Source organism: Chanodichthys erythropterus, chromosome 16 (genome assembly GCF_024489055.1).
Source record: "Chanodichthys erythropterus isolate Z2021 chromosome 16, ASM2448905v1, whole genome shotgun sequence".
NCBI classification, from domain to species: domain Eukaryota; kingdom Metazoa; phylum Chordata; class Actinopteri; order Cypriniformes; family Xenocyprididae; genus Chanodichthys; species Chanodichthys erythropterus.
The window spans coordinates 23852156-23869096 of record NC_090236.1 but is presented as its reverse complement, the minus strand read 5'-3'; the positions used below and the strand labels follow the sequence as shown (position 1 = coordinate 23869096).

At 35.7% G+C, this 16941-nt stretch overlaps 1 protein-coding gene across 4 annotated transcripts in view; it reads right to left on the bottom strand.

The window, feature by feature from the left end:
- Positions 1–5882, bottom strand: part of arhgef4 (Rho guanine nucleotide exchange factor (GEF) 4) — a 102841-nt gene extending 96959 nt beyond the window's left edge. For 3 of the 4 annotated variants that reach the window (XM_067362132.1, XM_067362134.1, XM_067362136.1), the window contains exons 1-2: positions 5518–5882; positions 2985–3014 (exon numbers count right to left, since the gene is read on the bottom strand). In XM_067362132.1, coding sequence (XP_067218233.1) covers positions 2985–3014; positions 5518–5697 — 210 coding nt within the window. In that variant the 5' untranslated portion in view covers positions 5698–5882. The remainder of the gene's footprint in view (positions 1–2984; positions 3015–5517) is intronic. The other variant, XM_067362133.1, reaches the window with a different exon arrangement.
- Positions 5883–16941: the final 11059 nt, after the last annotated feature.

Sequence of the window (16941 nt, the reverse complement as noted above, 5' to 3'; positions counted from 1 at the left end):
TCTTGTGGGTTTGGAACGACATGAAGGTGAAACTTAATGACAGAAATTTCATTTTTGGGTGAACTAACACTTTAAGCCTATAAAGCTTTATCATATTTGATGCACAAATTTCTAAGGCCTCTAAATCAACATGTTAAAAAATTTTACCCCTCAAGTATGAGCTCCATATTCACCTATATCATAATATGTGAGCCACAAAAACCTAATGTATCAAATATGATACTCAAAAAAAAAAAAAAAAACATTTTTATTCTTATTTTTAGACTTTGTCTAAAGGTTCAATAAACTGTTCAAATAAAAAAAAAATATAAAAGATTTTTCAGACTATTATTATTTCATATGTCATGCTTTACAGGGTTAAGATTGTCATTGCTGAGGTCACTACAAAATATCAAATGTTAGGACAAATGCCACTCTTATCAAGGTTTCCTACTAGGGCTGCACGAACAATCTAAATAAAACTGAAATTACTATTTGGCTTAGTGCGATTATGAAATAAAAAAGGCTGTGATTTTTAATTAAATAAAATAAACTCAATCGTTTCAGTAAATGCTGCTTAAAGGTGCCCTAGAATTAAAAATTTAATTTATCTTGGCATAGTCAAATAACAAGAGTTCAGTACATGGAAATGACAAACAGTGAGTCTCAAACTCCATTGTTTCCTCCTTCTTATATAAATCTCATTTGTTTAAAAGACCTCCGAAGAACAGGCGAATCTCAACATAACACTGACTGTTGCGTAACAGTCGGGGTGTACGCCCCCAATATTTGCATATGCCAGCCCATGATTGAGGCATTAGACAAGGGCAGCCAGTATTAACGTCTGGATGTGCACAGCTGAATCATCAGACTAGGTAAGCAAGCAAGGACAATAGCGAAAAATGGCAGATGGAGCGATAATAACTGACATGATCCATGATAACATGATATTTTTAGTGATATTTGTAAACTGCCTTTCTAAATGTTTCGTTAGCATGTTGCCATCAACATCAACATGCTAAACCATTGTTTCTTACTGTATTCACGGAGACAAGAGCCATTGCTATTTTCATTAATAAACACTTGCAGTCTGTATAATGCATAAACGCATCTTCATTCTTTATAAATCTCTCCAGCAGTGTAGCATTAGCCGTTAGCCACGGAGCACAGCCTCAAATTCATTCAAAATCAAATGTAAACAATATAACAGTATACAATACTCACATAATCCGACGCATGCATGCCGCATGCATGACGACACATTGTAAAGATCCATTTTGAGGGTTATATTAGCTTTGTTTATGCACTGTCTGTTATTCTATAGTCTTTGGCACTGTTTAAGGCAAGCACAAACTCTGGGGGGCGGAGAGCGCGTGATTTAAAGGGACCGCAACCTGAATCAGCGCATTTCTAATTATGCCCCAAAATAGGCAGTTAAAAAAATTAATTTAAAAAAATCTATGGGGTATTTTGAGCTGAAACTTCACAGACACATTCAGGGGACACCTTAGACTTATATTACATCTTGTAAAAAAACATTCAATGGCACCTTTAATCTCTGCAAGTGCTGTGAGTTTGAGTCACTTATGATGTGCATTTGAAAAGCAAAACATGCCAAACATTGCATGTTTTTACTCCAAACTCACTTCATAATATCAGTTAAGTGTTTGAAATAACTTCCATTTGGTATCTGAAAATTGGTATCTGGCTTCTTATAACAGAATGAGGCAGAATCAATATATTATTTTGTAGTATACTATAATGTAATTAATGCTATATCGATGAACACTGCATTAATATACTTATTAAAATACAAGAGATGGCTTTAAGAACACAGATAAAATTGTTGTAGTCGTGTGTTTATTGTCTTCATATTTAACAAGTCAAAGTGTTTCTTTATTCTTTTAATAGAGCGCAGCACGGATGACGCATTTTTGTAGGCCAAATCTCTGAAACAAGTTAGCATTTTAGAACTTCCAGTTCCATCATCCCGAATCAATGGGGTTTTTCTTAATGCGTTTTTGGTTAAATGACAGAAATAAGGTCTATGGTTAACACAAGCTCAAGATACTTTCAAGTTTTATTCTACAACATAAAATACACCAGTATTACCTCTTGTGATTTTTTTAAGCTGTTATATGTCTTGAAAAAGGAATTTCTTGGAACATCATAAGTTTTATTACTTCTTTTGACATATTTGTACTTTCTGCATGAAGGAGCCCTCCAGCTTCCAGTATGAATGAAACAGACATAACAAGCACCTGGGAACAAGCATTCATAATGACTATATGAACTACCTATTAATTCCTATTGAATGAAAACTTTTATGCAACAATATTAGGCAACATTTCAATAAAACAAGAATGGAAGCGAACAAATTGTGTGACAGGAATCAGCTGGTGTAGGAAGGAGTGGTAAATTATCAGGACTAATAATTCCATTATCTAAGAGACCGCAATGAATAAAACCAACGTAATTTTCTGGCCTGTTCATACCTGATCAAAACAACATGACACACTGCAAATCTTCTGTGTCAGAAGAAGAGTGCAGCAACCATCTGCAGACACTTCAACTCAATGCATTGCAAAACTCCTTAGCAACATCCGACAAGTTAAGACACAGCCTCTACGGGGTAAAGGCAGATAAGCTGTTGGCAGCATATATGAAGAAAAAGTACAATATGTCCTGATGGTGCATGTTTGCTCCTCAGTGATGATTACATCAAACCCTTTGGCTGAATGACACTTATTGGGATTAAATTCAAATGAATGAATCCTCATATTAAATGGAAAATGGCAGATCTAACAGTATTGGGCATATATTAGACAATGAGCTCAAACTATTTCACTGCAGCAACATTAAAATCTGTCATCTAAATTAAATGAGTAAGAATTATGGTGATGATTTAGTCCATATGAATTAGGTGTTTTTTCTCTATAGGCATTAAATTTGAAGAGTAAAATACGGTTCATCGAACTCTGACTCAAAAGTAAGACTGAACTTACCTGGGGAAGAACTGCAGACGGGCTTAATCTCTGGAGACAAACAAAAAGGAAACATATACAAGACGGTTTCAAGGTGTGTTTTGAATTAAAGTACCAACAATTCTGAAAATAACATAAGCAAGGCATGCATTAGCCTTACAGCAAATTGTTGACATGAACATAAACCACAAGGAACTGGTACGGCATAACTGGAACAATCATAAGATATTTTACTGTTTAATTAGGGTGAGGTAAACCAGATTTTATGAATGCACAGCCCATACCTATAGTATTATGACTTCTTTTGAGGTAAAACAGGTCTTTTACAATGAAATTAGTTTTAAAGCCTACTATAGTTAAAAGTAATGTTACCAAATAAACATTAAACAGAAAAAGATAACCCATGGTGCTTGTTAAAAGCTACTGTTTCTTGTGCAACTTCTGTTCAGTCATAAATGTCTTAATAAATACATGCCTTTGTTTGATCTACCAGCCCTCCATATGGTTCTCCACCACTAAAAAAAAAATCCTGCTGGACTTTAAAGTTGGTGTTCATTCTTTCACCATTCAAAACAATTAAAACCAGTTCAAGGTTGTGCTGTGACCTCTGACCTAAGGCAGCCGGCTCTGTTTCGTTGCAAGAATGCTAAAAAGGTAAAGACTATAGGTACAGTATTTATATAATCTTTCATTAAACCAGATTAAGTTGTCAGATTGTAAACCAAATACATAGGCTCACTGCGGCTTATTGAAACTAAAAAATACTAATAATACAAATTGCAGTCTTTTATTCAAACAATTCTAGCAAACCATTTTGTTGCTGATGTTTGGGCATGCAGAGGTTCTTTAGCTACGCCTTGCTTAGAATAAAAGATGCTAAACCCCAGATAAACCCCTAATAGGTCATAAACCTTGAGCAGTTCTTGCGGTTTACAGCTTTTACATTCATGGAAAGGTTCAAATGACAGCAGTTCAAAGGCTGGTAGAGGGGATAGCGCATGGAAGCAGTCAGCCAGCCATTACAGACGTTTCAGTGCCCTGAGAAACACTCCACTGTTGGAACAGGTTCAAGGACTTGGCTGCATTTTTCCAGGCAAATATGGAGCCAATACAAAATAATAGGTCTAATCAAACTGAAAAAGCAAGTGTTAATTAAGTGGAAATTGTGTTTTGAATTAACTTGTTAGACTCAAGGAGATCAGATCAGCTATGATTTAATCAAGGGCATAGTAATCATTACAATTACATTCAACCTTAACAATTTTTGGGAGATTATCCTTAGTTTTCACAGACCCCCAACAACTTTTCAATGGACATACAATGGCCTGATAGATGATGATGTCACACCTTCAACTGCCTCATACCATATTACGACTGGGGTATAAAAGGGGTGTGATTGAGGTGATGGGCTGGAGAGTTAAATACTGATGAGCTTAACAGACCCCCTGGGTTGAAGCAGGTGGAGGGTCTGACTCCACTCAAAGCAATTTAAACTTTCTGACTGGGAGTGAATCTACTGTGAGGCAGATTTCACCATCTGTTAAGAACAAGACCACAATATAATCTACATCAGTGGTTCTCAACCAGGGGAACTCTAAGATGAGTATTTAGTTAAATTAACAATCAAATTGCTAAAAAAAATAAAAATGAAAAACAAAAATAAAGCAGCACAAAATTAAACATTGAATATTGTCTTGGGGGGGGGGGGGGTACTATTATTGTTATTAATAGTGCTTTAGATACTGTTACAATACTGTCAAGTACAGTACATTCAAAAATGTATAATAATCATATATAATAATTATAAATAAATATAATAAAACATAATAATTATACCTACAGTTTTTATGACCACTTATTATTTGACATTTCTACTTAAAATTAATTTGTCATTCTGTACAGCTATTTAAGTGAACTGCCAAAAAAAAAAAAGTAAAACAAAATGGTGATACAGCACCTGAGATATACACTTTCTCTCCTATAAGGCAAAAATTATCTAGATATTTTCTTCTTAGTATTTTTGTCTTGTTTTTCAGTACAGATATCTAAACATTCTATCTAAAAGCTATCTAAAAGCATGATATATTTAACTGAGGATCAAAATTAGTTGATATATTCATGTTTTATGAAAAAAATATCAAAATTAAGTATATAGTTTATAGTATACTTAATAGAAAAAAAAATCTGCCAATGTGTAAGAAAATTAACCTTACTTCAAAGCTTTTCTTCTTGTTTTAAGCATACAGTCACTTAATTTTGTCATTTTGTTTCTCAAGTATTTTGATTTAAGAATATTTAGATATTTCTACTGTAAAATATGACTAAAATACTGAGTAAGAAAATAATTTTTGGTGTGTTAATTCATGTCAGTTTAGATGTATCAGTATTATGTGTCAACTACCCAAAGAAAACAAAATATTTTTGATTTATACCTAAACAATCCCTAAGACTATGCAGAACATTATTACTGTTTTGGGCCAGACTTTACTGTAAAGCATATAAATATTGTTTATTACTTCAGACTGTGGTTTCAAATGCAACATGCCTTCCTTACCTGACACAACTTCACTACTGTCCAACAAAACATGTAGGCGGAGAGGGAAAACTTAGCCCTCATGTATCGCTCCGGTAGGCAGGCGAGATGCATCTGCACCTCATCCAGTCCCCCGTCTCCAGAACGCTCCGGCTCACAGCCCTGCGTCCCAGTACCGTTCCCAGCGTCAGTCTCTTCCATGTTTACAAGTTTAAAAGTTCTTTAAAACAGGCACAACGTTCTAACGGTACCTATCTGCTTCATGCTGGTTGTTATGAAGTCCTCTGAATGTCATAGAAGGCAAAGGCTCTTGAACAGTGCATGACATTTGTGAGTACTTAACCGCGGGTGATAGTGCAATGTTTATTTTATCGCTGTCAGTAGTTTACACATATTTTCCAGCTCCGCGATACACGAGATGTACTTGTGACGCGACGGTGTATAAAAAGCAGTGCAAAAGTCTCTGTGGTGTGGTATAACAAATTCCAGCGTCCCACGTTGTTTGTCGATGACAGTCAGGGGGAGAGGAGGCAGAGTTTCAGATCCAAGACCTCCTCCATCTCCAGTACACCGTAAACCGGCGACACGACCAGACAAACCAGAACGAATCTGTGTACAGTGCGAGCATTCGAGCGTGAATTGCAGAGGGAATTCTTACGTCAACGCCCAGTGGACCAATCAAACACTTCGTTTACGCAAACAGCGCGAATCAACGAGCTAAAACACATTTAAATCAAACTATCACTCGCACTGTAAACAACTTAAAGGACTACTTCACTTTCAAATGAAAATTTCCTGATAATTTACTCACCCCCATGTCATCCAAGATGTTCATGTCTTTCTTTCTTTCTTCAGTCGAAAAGAAATTAAGGTTTTTGATGAAAACATTACAGGTTTTTTCTTCATATAGTGGACTTCAATGGAGCCCAAACGGTTGAAGGTCAAAATTACAGTTTCATTGCAGCTTCAAAACGTTCTACACGATCCCAGATGAGGAATAAGGGTCTTATCTAGAGAAACCATCGCTCATTTTCTTTATTTTTTTTTAAATGATACATTTTAACCATAAATGCTCATCTTGAACTAGCTCTCTTATTCTCTATTTGAATTCAGGCAGTGTAGACAGTGTATTACTGCCGTCTACAGGTTAAAGTTTGAATTGTTATATACTTGCACTAGCATATTGTATATGACAATTTAGTTCTTCTACCCTAACCTGTGGAGGGCAGTAATACACCTAGCAGTGTCTACACTGCCGGAATTCTAATAGAGAAGAAGAGAGCTAGTTCAAGATGAGCATTTATGGTTAAAATGTATAAATCTTTTTATTTATTTTTTTTAGAAAATGAACGATGGTTTCTCTAGATAAGATCCTTATTTCTTGTCTGGGATCACAGTAAACTGTAATTTTTACCTTCAACCGTTTGGGCTCCATTGAAGTCCACTATATGGAGAAAAAATCCTGGAATGTTTTCCTCAAAAACCTTAATTTCTTTTCGACTGAAGAAAGAAAGACATGAACATCTTGGATGACATGGGGGTGAGTAAATTATCAGGAAATTTTTATTTGAAAGTGAACTAATCCTTTAAGTACAGATACAGACATTGCGAATTATATGAGGTCAATTGGTATTTTAAGCATGATTTTACAATAATAGGTTCGCCACAATAAGAAGTTTGCCACAATACCAAAAACCAGTATTTTGATTTCACATTCCCAAGGACCTTCATCCAGAGAAGAGATAGACATGTAACTTATATAAAAAAAAAACATTAAATATTATTACATTATATAATCAGTTTTAGATTATCAAAGTTAGTGTTCTTTCAAATAGTGAGAGATGTCATGAATTGTTTTTGTTTTTAATTGTACATAGTTACAGTCCACCTGCAGTATCCTCACAGGTTGAAAATCCTGGCCATAAAAAACATGGAAGCTCTTTATTGCATTATATGACATTATAGTAATGCATTTAGAGAAAGAGTTTAAATCAATGGCTCTGCAAAGAGTCGTTCTTACACCCACATTCAATCCCAGATTTGTTGATGTGATTTTGTCTTAAATCACAGACGGCGCCAGGCCTGATACAGGCCTCTGTTCAGTTACTGTTGTTTGCTTTGCTATTGTTCTGTCTATTAAGCAATGTCTGAGCTACTCAATACATACAGTGCTGACACCTCAGATCATCTGCTTGGAAAAGAGCCAACATCTGAGTTTGAAATCAACCATTAGTACACCACAAATACAAAAAGACACCATTTAAAAGCACATGGATTCATACTGTACATAGGTTTTTATTAATACTTCGGGACAAAGGCAAGCACATCAATATAAATATTGCACAGAACTATGATAATTGTCAGCTGCCCTGTCTTGAAAAGAAAATAATGGCACTAAAAGGTGACAAAATAACTTTCTTAATACTCCATTCCAACAAAATCTGCACTTTACGTAGTTTATATAGCCTACAAAATCATGCGACACATTCGTTTTGCAATATATTCATTCATATTGTTAGGATATTGTCAGTGGCTCAAGTCTTACATGCTATTATCTGTTATCTAATTCTTGGATTTTGACACAGCTTATCCTGAGAAGTAATATAATTACATCTTTACAAGAAATACTAAACAGCGACACAGATTTAACAATTAAATTTCCCCAATTTAAGTATATCAAATAATATGAAAACAAGTAAGCTATCTGAAAAGCTTCTGTTCAACACTTACATTTTTAATGCCCAACTAAAGTGATTTTATTGAGGATTATCATTGCCTTCATTACTGACACCATCCCTGCACCAGATGTTGTTATGGTTGATGCTGATCTAATGGGAAACAGGTTGAGGCACTGAAATATAATACTTTACTAATAGCTGCTAAGATTTTAGCAGAAAGGGCTTCTTTGAAATTGGCTTTAGTTCAGAGCAAGGATTGCAGGCACATATAGACCATACCATTTCTTTGGTAGCACTTTTGGCGTAACTTTGCTTCAAAAAGTGTGTGGCGGGGGGGAGGTTTATAATACAATGATTTATCAGATATGTACAATAATTTGCTCCATTTCCATAGTATATTGAGTTTAAAGGGATAGTTCAGTTGGACATAGTGGTGTATTAGAGGTAAGAAAATGATATAAATACTGTTTGGTTTCTTGCACAAACGGATCATTTCATGTCTTAGGACATCATTGTGTCGTCATGAGCCGCAGGGTTTAATTTGGATTTGTCTGTGCATGTTTTTTTTAACTCTCATAGATTTTGTTACCATTGCCATGCATTATACAACTGACAGACAGCAACGGTTGTTCAAATCATCATTTGTGTTCTACTGAAGAAACAAAGTCACCTACATCTTGGATGCCCTGGGGGTAAGCAGATAAACATCAAATTTTCATTTAGGGTGAACTATCCCTTTAATTTATCGACAGAGAAGTCATGTTTAATGTCATAGTTTCTTCCTTAAAATCTACTATATTACAATATATATTGTTAGTCCAGAGATTCTTCACGTCAGTGAATAAATACATAAATTCACTTTAAATGTGCACTTATGGCAGGGGTTCTCAAACTTTTTTTTTTAAACCATTAAAAAAATCTGGCAACTTTGGCAAAAAGTGGAGGGGACATGTCCTACCAGCAAATTACGCCTATGTATTTTAAATTTTGGTTTATTCATATTTACATCCATCACCATCAATCAAGAGAGTTATAGCCCAAAGTTAAGTTCAATGTTAACAGATATCCCACCCCAGTATAGATGTGCAGACATCTATATTTAAGCAGATAACTGTCTGCTCAAAGATAGATGTGGAGACATATATAGATTAATAGTCATTCCAGGGGTTGTTTTTATGGGAATTCTGTTCAATAACAACCCCAGCTGGACTTTTGCGGTTTAGGTTTAGAGTTGAAGTATTTACCAAGTAAAAAAAAAAAGGGACTGAACTGGCAGAATTACATTCCAAAATGGACAAAGACGACAAGTAAAAGTGCCACCTGCCTTCTTTGTGAAGAGGCCTACTATATGTATGAATGGACCCTTTTTTGGTGGCACTCATCAATTCTGGTCACACCAGCCAGATCAGAGGCGTTCTTTCAAAGGGCTACTTTACCTCATTTATTCACTGATACACAATTATCCGTCTCTGTTTTGAACTCTAATTGGACAAATGAAAATGCAAAGTTGATTCCATTGCTATGTCTCCAGCTGTCCCAATCCTTTAAAGAAATTGTCTTTTTCTCTTCCAAACTCCAGAATAGAGCTTTTCAGATAGCTTGTCAGACTGTTTCGATATGCAAAAACAACCTAAGAATATCTTCCCACAATGTACTTAAAATTCCGTAAGTGAACTTGTGAAAGTTTACTCTATTAAGACAAGTTTAAAATGTGTCCCTTGGACATTAATAAAGTGTTACTATAGTTATTGCACTAGTATTTACTGTCATTGATTCTGGGTTTGAAAACTCCAGCAATAAACTTGCAATAAAAAATTGCAGTGATTGCAGAAAAACTATGGAGAGAGAAAAACACTGATACGACAGGTTTCAGACAAATGTTACTTCTCCAACAAACAGATCAACAGACCTGTTGTTGTTCCAGGCTGACAGTGTTGCTGAGTTGACAGGAAAATGAGCAAACATGTCAGATTTCTTCAGGATGAAAGATAGGGACTTTGACAGCTGGTAGAGAGGTCAGCTGCCCAGAAGGCTGAGGTACTGGACAGAAGAAACGGGTTTAAGACAGTCAGGATCCACAAAATCAGAATCTGTACAGGAGAAATTAGAAAACAAACATGTTAATGTGAAAGTAGCTGTAAGGTTGAATCTCACCCAAAAAAAAGTGCATAAAATCACCCTGTACAATTTTTTTTATAAATTGGCATGAATTAAATTCAGTACAATAAATACCCTGATGTACCCATATAATTACATTTGTACTTTTCAATTTTAGAGTTAAATAATACGGAATTACAAAACATTACAATTAAAAGAATGACAAATTAAGTTTTACACATTACAATAATGAGAATGAGAATTTAGGCAGGACATCTCTAATTGTCATGTTAAAGGATTAGTTCACTTTAAAATGAAAATTACCCTAAGATTTACTCACCCTCAAGCCATAGGTGTATATGACTTTATTCTTTCTGATGAACACAATCGGAGTTATATTAATAAATATCCTGACATGTCCAAGCTTTATAATCACAGTGAACAGGGGCAACAAGTTTGAAGCTCAAGAAAGTGCATCCATCCATCATAAACGTACTCCGCATGGCTCCGGGGGGTTAATAAAGGACTTCTGAAGTGAAGCGATGCATTTATGTAAGAAAACTGTCCATATTTAACAAGTTATAAATTAGAATATCTAGCTTCCACCAGACCACCTTCCGTATTCAACTTACGAAGAAAGTTTAACAACTCCCACAGCTTACGCTACGTCCTGTGCAGTCTGGCGGAAGCTAGATATTTTACTTTATAACTTGTTAAATATGGACATTTTTCTTACATAAATACATCGCTTCACTTCAGAAGGACTTTATTAACCCCCCCGGAGCCGTGTAGAGTATGTTTATGATGGATGGATGCACTTTCTTGAGCTTCAAACTTGCTGCCTCCATTCAGGAGAAGCTTGGATATAAGCGTGTCAGGATATTTTTAGTAATTAATATAACTCAGATTGCATCTGATCAGAAAGAAGAAAGTCATATACACCTAGGATGGCTCGAGGGGTGAGTAAATCTTGGGGTAATTTTCATTTTAAATTGAACTAATCCTTTAATGTCAAAATGCAAATAATAATAATGCTCCTTAAAATGTCCTTAATTTTTCTTTATGTAAAATATAATTTCTCATTTTTTCCTTCTGATTTTGGGGTGAAATATGTTGTGACAGTTTCCATGAGATTCACTCATGCAATGATTCTATATTTATTCACAAACTGACAACCTGGTTCACCTTCAACATCTAAAGAGACTAAATTTCACTCGTCATTGCAAATTATTTGAAGCAGCTGACCAGATAAATAACTCCATACTTTGAGACAAATTATTGTTTTATGTTAGCATCAATGGTTTAGAGTTCCAGCAATGCAGTCTATTTCCTTTCCATCCCAGTGTCCTGCACGAAAAGCTAATTCCATTCCTCAATATTGACACAGTCCCCCATTGTGTCCCACATCACTGGACTAAATCGTCCATAGAGTCATGCAACCAAACTAACAGCATGAGGCTTATTCCCCAAGCCAGAAAACAGAACAGAGTCCTGTTCAGCATCACCTCTCTCAATGGGCAGCAGTCAGCCAGCTCTATACATCTGCTCTGTAGTGGCTCCCGGGTTGCTAAGAACACTCCCAGGATCACACTGATGGATTATAGACCAGTCAAAGCCAACATGAACCCCTTCCCCTCTGGCTGCAAGCCGAAACTGCTGGAGAGCAGCATCAGATGAGACAAGCATGCGTAGAAAATGTCCTGCTCTGATGAAAGTTAATGTATGAGGAAATACAGACAGACTTTGAATTTGGTGAAGAAATGCAGGTGGTTTAAACATTCTGTTCAAGCTCACAGTAGGTTTTCTGTAATCATGCATAGGTTGGCAAATGTCTACTGCCACATAGTGGCCAATCGGTACTTTTGCTGTGTAAAAATAACAGTTTTATCTGTAATCCTCTCATTCTTATCAAGGTTAATTAAAAACAAACATGTCCACCTCTACTACTCTGCTTTTAACATGTTTGGCTGAACTCTGCCCCCCACTGTGTTGCAAGTCACTGGTGGCTTAGATTGAATACACTCTTTCATATTTTCCAGATGCAAGAAAACAGCTGTCTGCTGTGTGAAGATCCACTGAGAGCTGAGCAGGAAATAAAAGTATGTCAATAGACTATTCACTACTCATGTTCAACCCCATGACCATGATATAACCATCCAAAACACTCAGAGCAATATACCTCAGGCCACATTCAAATGCATTTCCTAGTTAAGGAAAAACAACCTCTACATTTTTATTGTGCACTGAGCTTTTCTTGCATTAAGAACTGCACTAAAACACTAAAAAAAGAGCCAACTAGCATCCTTTTATTTGCTCATTTATCATCTAAAGCAGCTCTGTTAAGAACAAAAGCTGACAGAAGGTGGATAGAAATCCACTTTAGCCTGATTAGAGTGACAGTGGAACTACAGATGAGTTCAGTATTTTCTGGTGCACAGGCAAAGCATGCCTACAATCTAGCGAAAAGACTATTTATCTAAAATGCAAGAAGTTGATTGTTTTTTTACAAGTTCCTATAATTCCATATTGATAGCTTAATTATATTTTAAAAATTAATTCAAACATAATTCAATCTTAATTGTTTTCTCCCTCAATAACTATTATTTTTTTTTGTAAAATATATAGAGTAATCAGCATCTTGAATCTTATAGAATCACAAAATGCATTGTTTAATTTAATGTAAGATCATTAATTAAAGAAAATAATCAACACTGCCAGTCTGAACACAAACATTCCTTGAGTGAAGGTACATGATGTAACACCCTGCAGTGTTTTCTCATCAAAAGTTTATGTGTGTGGTGAGGGGTATACTTTCAGTTTCACAATTCTGATTTCAAATTATTAATTATCACAGGTCAGGGGCTGATTTAACATAACATTTTATCTTATCACTAAGAGTTCTCCTAAATGGCATTAAACATTCTTAGTTAAGAGTTTTCTCTTAAAACCTATTCAAAAAGCTGCTGAGACCAACTTTTACTAAGGAATAGAGAGAAGTCTTAAGCTAAGAGAAAGGGCGGGGTTGACCTCGTTGCTATGAATGAGGTCATCATCATGCTTACTAACTATGCACACAGTGATTGGCTGATGGGGGAGGAGTCTCTATCAGCGATTTAATCATAGAAATATTGTAGAATGAGGTATCATATTGCCATATTCAAATAAAGGTTTTAAAATATAAATTTTGCCATATTCAGATACAGATTTTAAAGGTGCCATCGAATTGAAAATTGAATTTACCTCGGCATAGATGAATAACAAGAGTTCAGTACATGGAAATGACATACAGTGAGTCTCAAACACCATTTTTTCCTCTTTCTTATATAAATCTCATTTGTTTAAAAGTAAATTTTTAAAAAGATTGTTTAAAATCTCAACATAACACGGACTGTTACGTAACAGTCGGGGTGTACGCCCCCAATATTTGCATATGCCAGCCCATGATCGAGGCATTACTCAAGGGCAGCCAGTAGATTAACGTCTGGATGTGCACAGCTGAATCATCAGACTAGGTAAGCAAGCAAGGACAACAGTGAAAAATGGCAAATGGAGCAATAATAACGGACATGATCCATGATTACATGATATTTTTAGTGATATTTGTAAATTGTCTTTCTAAATGTTTTGTTAGCATGTTGCTAATGTACTGCTAAATGTGGTTAAAGTTACCATCTTTTCTTACTGTATTCACAGAGACAAGAGAGCCATCGCTATTTTCATTTTTAAACACTTGCAATCTGTATAATTCATAAACACAACTTCATTCTTTATAAATCTCTCCAACAGTTTAGCATTAGCTTTAGCACCATTAAACTCATTCGGAATCAAATGTAAACATCCAAATAAATAGCATACTTAAGTGATTAGACATGCTGAATGACGAACATTTTGTAAAGATCCATTTTGAGGGTTATATTAGCTGTGTGAACTTTGTTTATGCAGTGATAGAGTTGAGAGCTCGGGAGGGGGCGGAGACCGCGCGATTTAAAGGGGCCACAGCCTGAATCAGCGCATTTCTAATTATGCCTCAAAATAGGCAGTTAAAAAAATTAATTAAAAAAATCTATGGGGTATTTTGAGCTGAAACTTCACAGACACATTCAGGGGACACCTTAGACTTATATTACATCTTGTAAAAAAAAACCATGGCACCTTTAAAATGTAGGCTAAGTGTCACCTATTAAATTAGTAGCCTATATTTTCAGCTGTCAGCCTCTTACATGTCTACGTCTGAAGAAAATGCAGAATTAAAGCGACAAATGATGTTTTCTAAACAAAGTTTGGAAGGAGCACATTCAATCAGCTCGAGAGGAGGTGTATATATATATATATATACACACATACACAGACGAGAGCCGACTCACTTATAGTTACCTCGACAGTTTTCTGCATCCCTCCGCCAACCCACTCCTCACTCTTAGCTGGGGATACAGGTGAGAACTCTGGGTTTGGGCTAAATTCCAAATTCGGAGCCCTCGATCCCCTTATATTTTTTTACTCCATTCTATCATTTGTAAATGTGAATTTGTGAAAACAACTGCCACAGGTAATCGGACATGATTAATTTATTAAAGATTTATTTTGGGGTTTTATCGTAGATTCAAATCTGTGAATCAAAATATGTATTGCATTTACGTAGAAAGGGTTCAGTACCCAAAGTTTTATCGCTATTAGCTCAATGGTGTTCAGTGTCTGCGTGGATTGCTGAGGCGGATTGGCAGCAACAGCCATTAGGATTGTCTGTGATTTGGTCTTAGTGACTTTGGAGTCCTCTTGAAGACTACCAAAATTTCACAGATTTAGTAGCTAGTTTAGAGCAAAAATTTAGGAGTCCTATAATTAAGACTGACACGCCCATTATTTTTAAGAGTTTCTCCTAAATCATTAAGTTAGGAGATACTTTTAGCCTTAAGATGTTTTGTGAGTATGGCTGCAGATGTTTTAGACACATAAGTCCTAATCAACAAAAACATCTTGGCTTTAACATCATCATCAAAACACATGTAAGTAGTACACTCTCAAGCTGGTACACTGCCAGTATACTGAAAGCTTTCCCATCTGAGTGCTGTTGCTATGGTTTCGAGATATCAGCTGAAATATATAACAAGACACAGATATGTAGGGAGGATATCTGACCTTGAAGCACTAAAGCAGCTCCGCTACCCTCTGTGCTCATTAATTTACTCCAAACACTCTCGCCTAGAGAACTACTACTGCATGACTCTGAAGCTGCTATTCAAGTCATTTCTAAAGAAACAAATCCGCTGCTAAATGTAGTTTTCAGAGAATTCATATCAATATATATCAGTAGACAGTTTGCAGCCATTTCAGATCTTTTTTCTTTTTTTGTGCTATGGTTTGCATTAGAGTGCTAATAATAGACCAAATGACTAAAAACCTGCCCTCCCCTGAAATCCTAATTACATATTCAGTCCATCAATGCTCAGTGACGCACACACCAAACAAACCATAGATGAGAGTTTTTGAGCACCTCTGCTGACCTAGCTACAGCAGTATAATTCCCAGAAAACGCTGAGGCACAAACACTTCCCCTGACACAAGCACAAAACAGTGACCATTGCCTCCCTTATGACGTAATTAAGAGAAGAGGTTTTAAAGGTCCTAATCTGCAATACTGTGATTCTGCAAAGTAGTGACAGGCAGTGCAAAAATGACAACACTGAACTAATATATATATATATATATATATATATATATATATATATATATATATATATATATATATATATAGAGAGAGAGAGAGAGAGAGAGAGAGAGAGAGAGAGAGAGAGAGAGAGATAGAGAGTGACTTTAAATATATTAATATATATATATATATATATATATATATCTCACAGGCTATATATATAACTCTCTCGCTCTCTCTCTCTCTCTATATCTCACAGGCTATGTGTCTGTCTGTTTGACACTGCATAATGCTGCTCTAATGCAGCCCTTGACAGCCTGCACAGTACAACATGCCAATTTGTTCACCTCATGCCATTGTTTGTGAGTGAACTGAAGGAGAATATGCTTGCTGTGAGCATTCCTGCAAGCCATGTGAGAATATGACAGCAGGATGAAGGACTAAGTGACAAGTTTCCTCTGAGGCATCACTAGCACAGGTGCTTCTCAAGCACCCCTACAGTCATTAGTGAAACTTTTCTCAGCTCTATTTTTCTTGCAATAAGATTACAGTTATTTGGACAGCTAAAACAAGCAAATACATGATGTAAACATAACCTAATAATCCTAAACCACAATAAGAGTGTGAACACTTGCAATTTACTGCTTTGGTAATGTTTCATAAAAACATTAAAGAACTGGCTAGTCAACATGACGAAGCAGTGGCAGTGTCCTGCAGTGTGACATGGATCTAAAATAATATTTTGAAATGCATTTTCCAATGACTGCATAATTATATTTTAATATAAATATATTAAAATATGTACTTTAACATAAGCATTTTTCAAATATATTGGAACAAAGTCGAAATATTTTAGATGCATATTACACTGCGGTCACAGTCAGATTAGACAAATCCAGCACCTGTTTAATATGGGCTTTACTTCTTCATCCTGCATCTGCGTTCTACTTTCCTATCCCCTGGAAAGACACTGCATGATCCCTCACTTTTCACAGCAGACTTCTTGCGATGACGTAACCCATG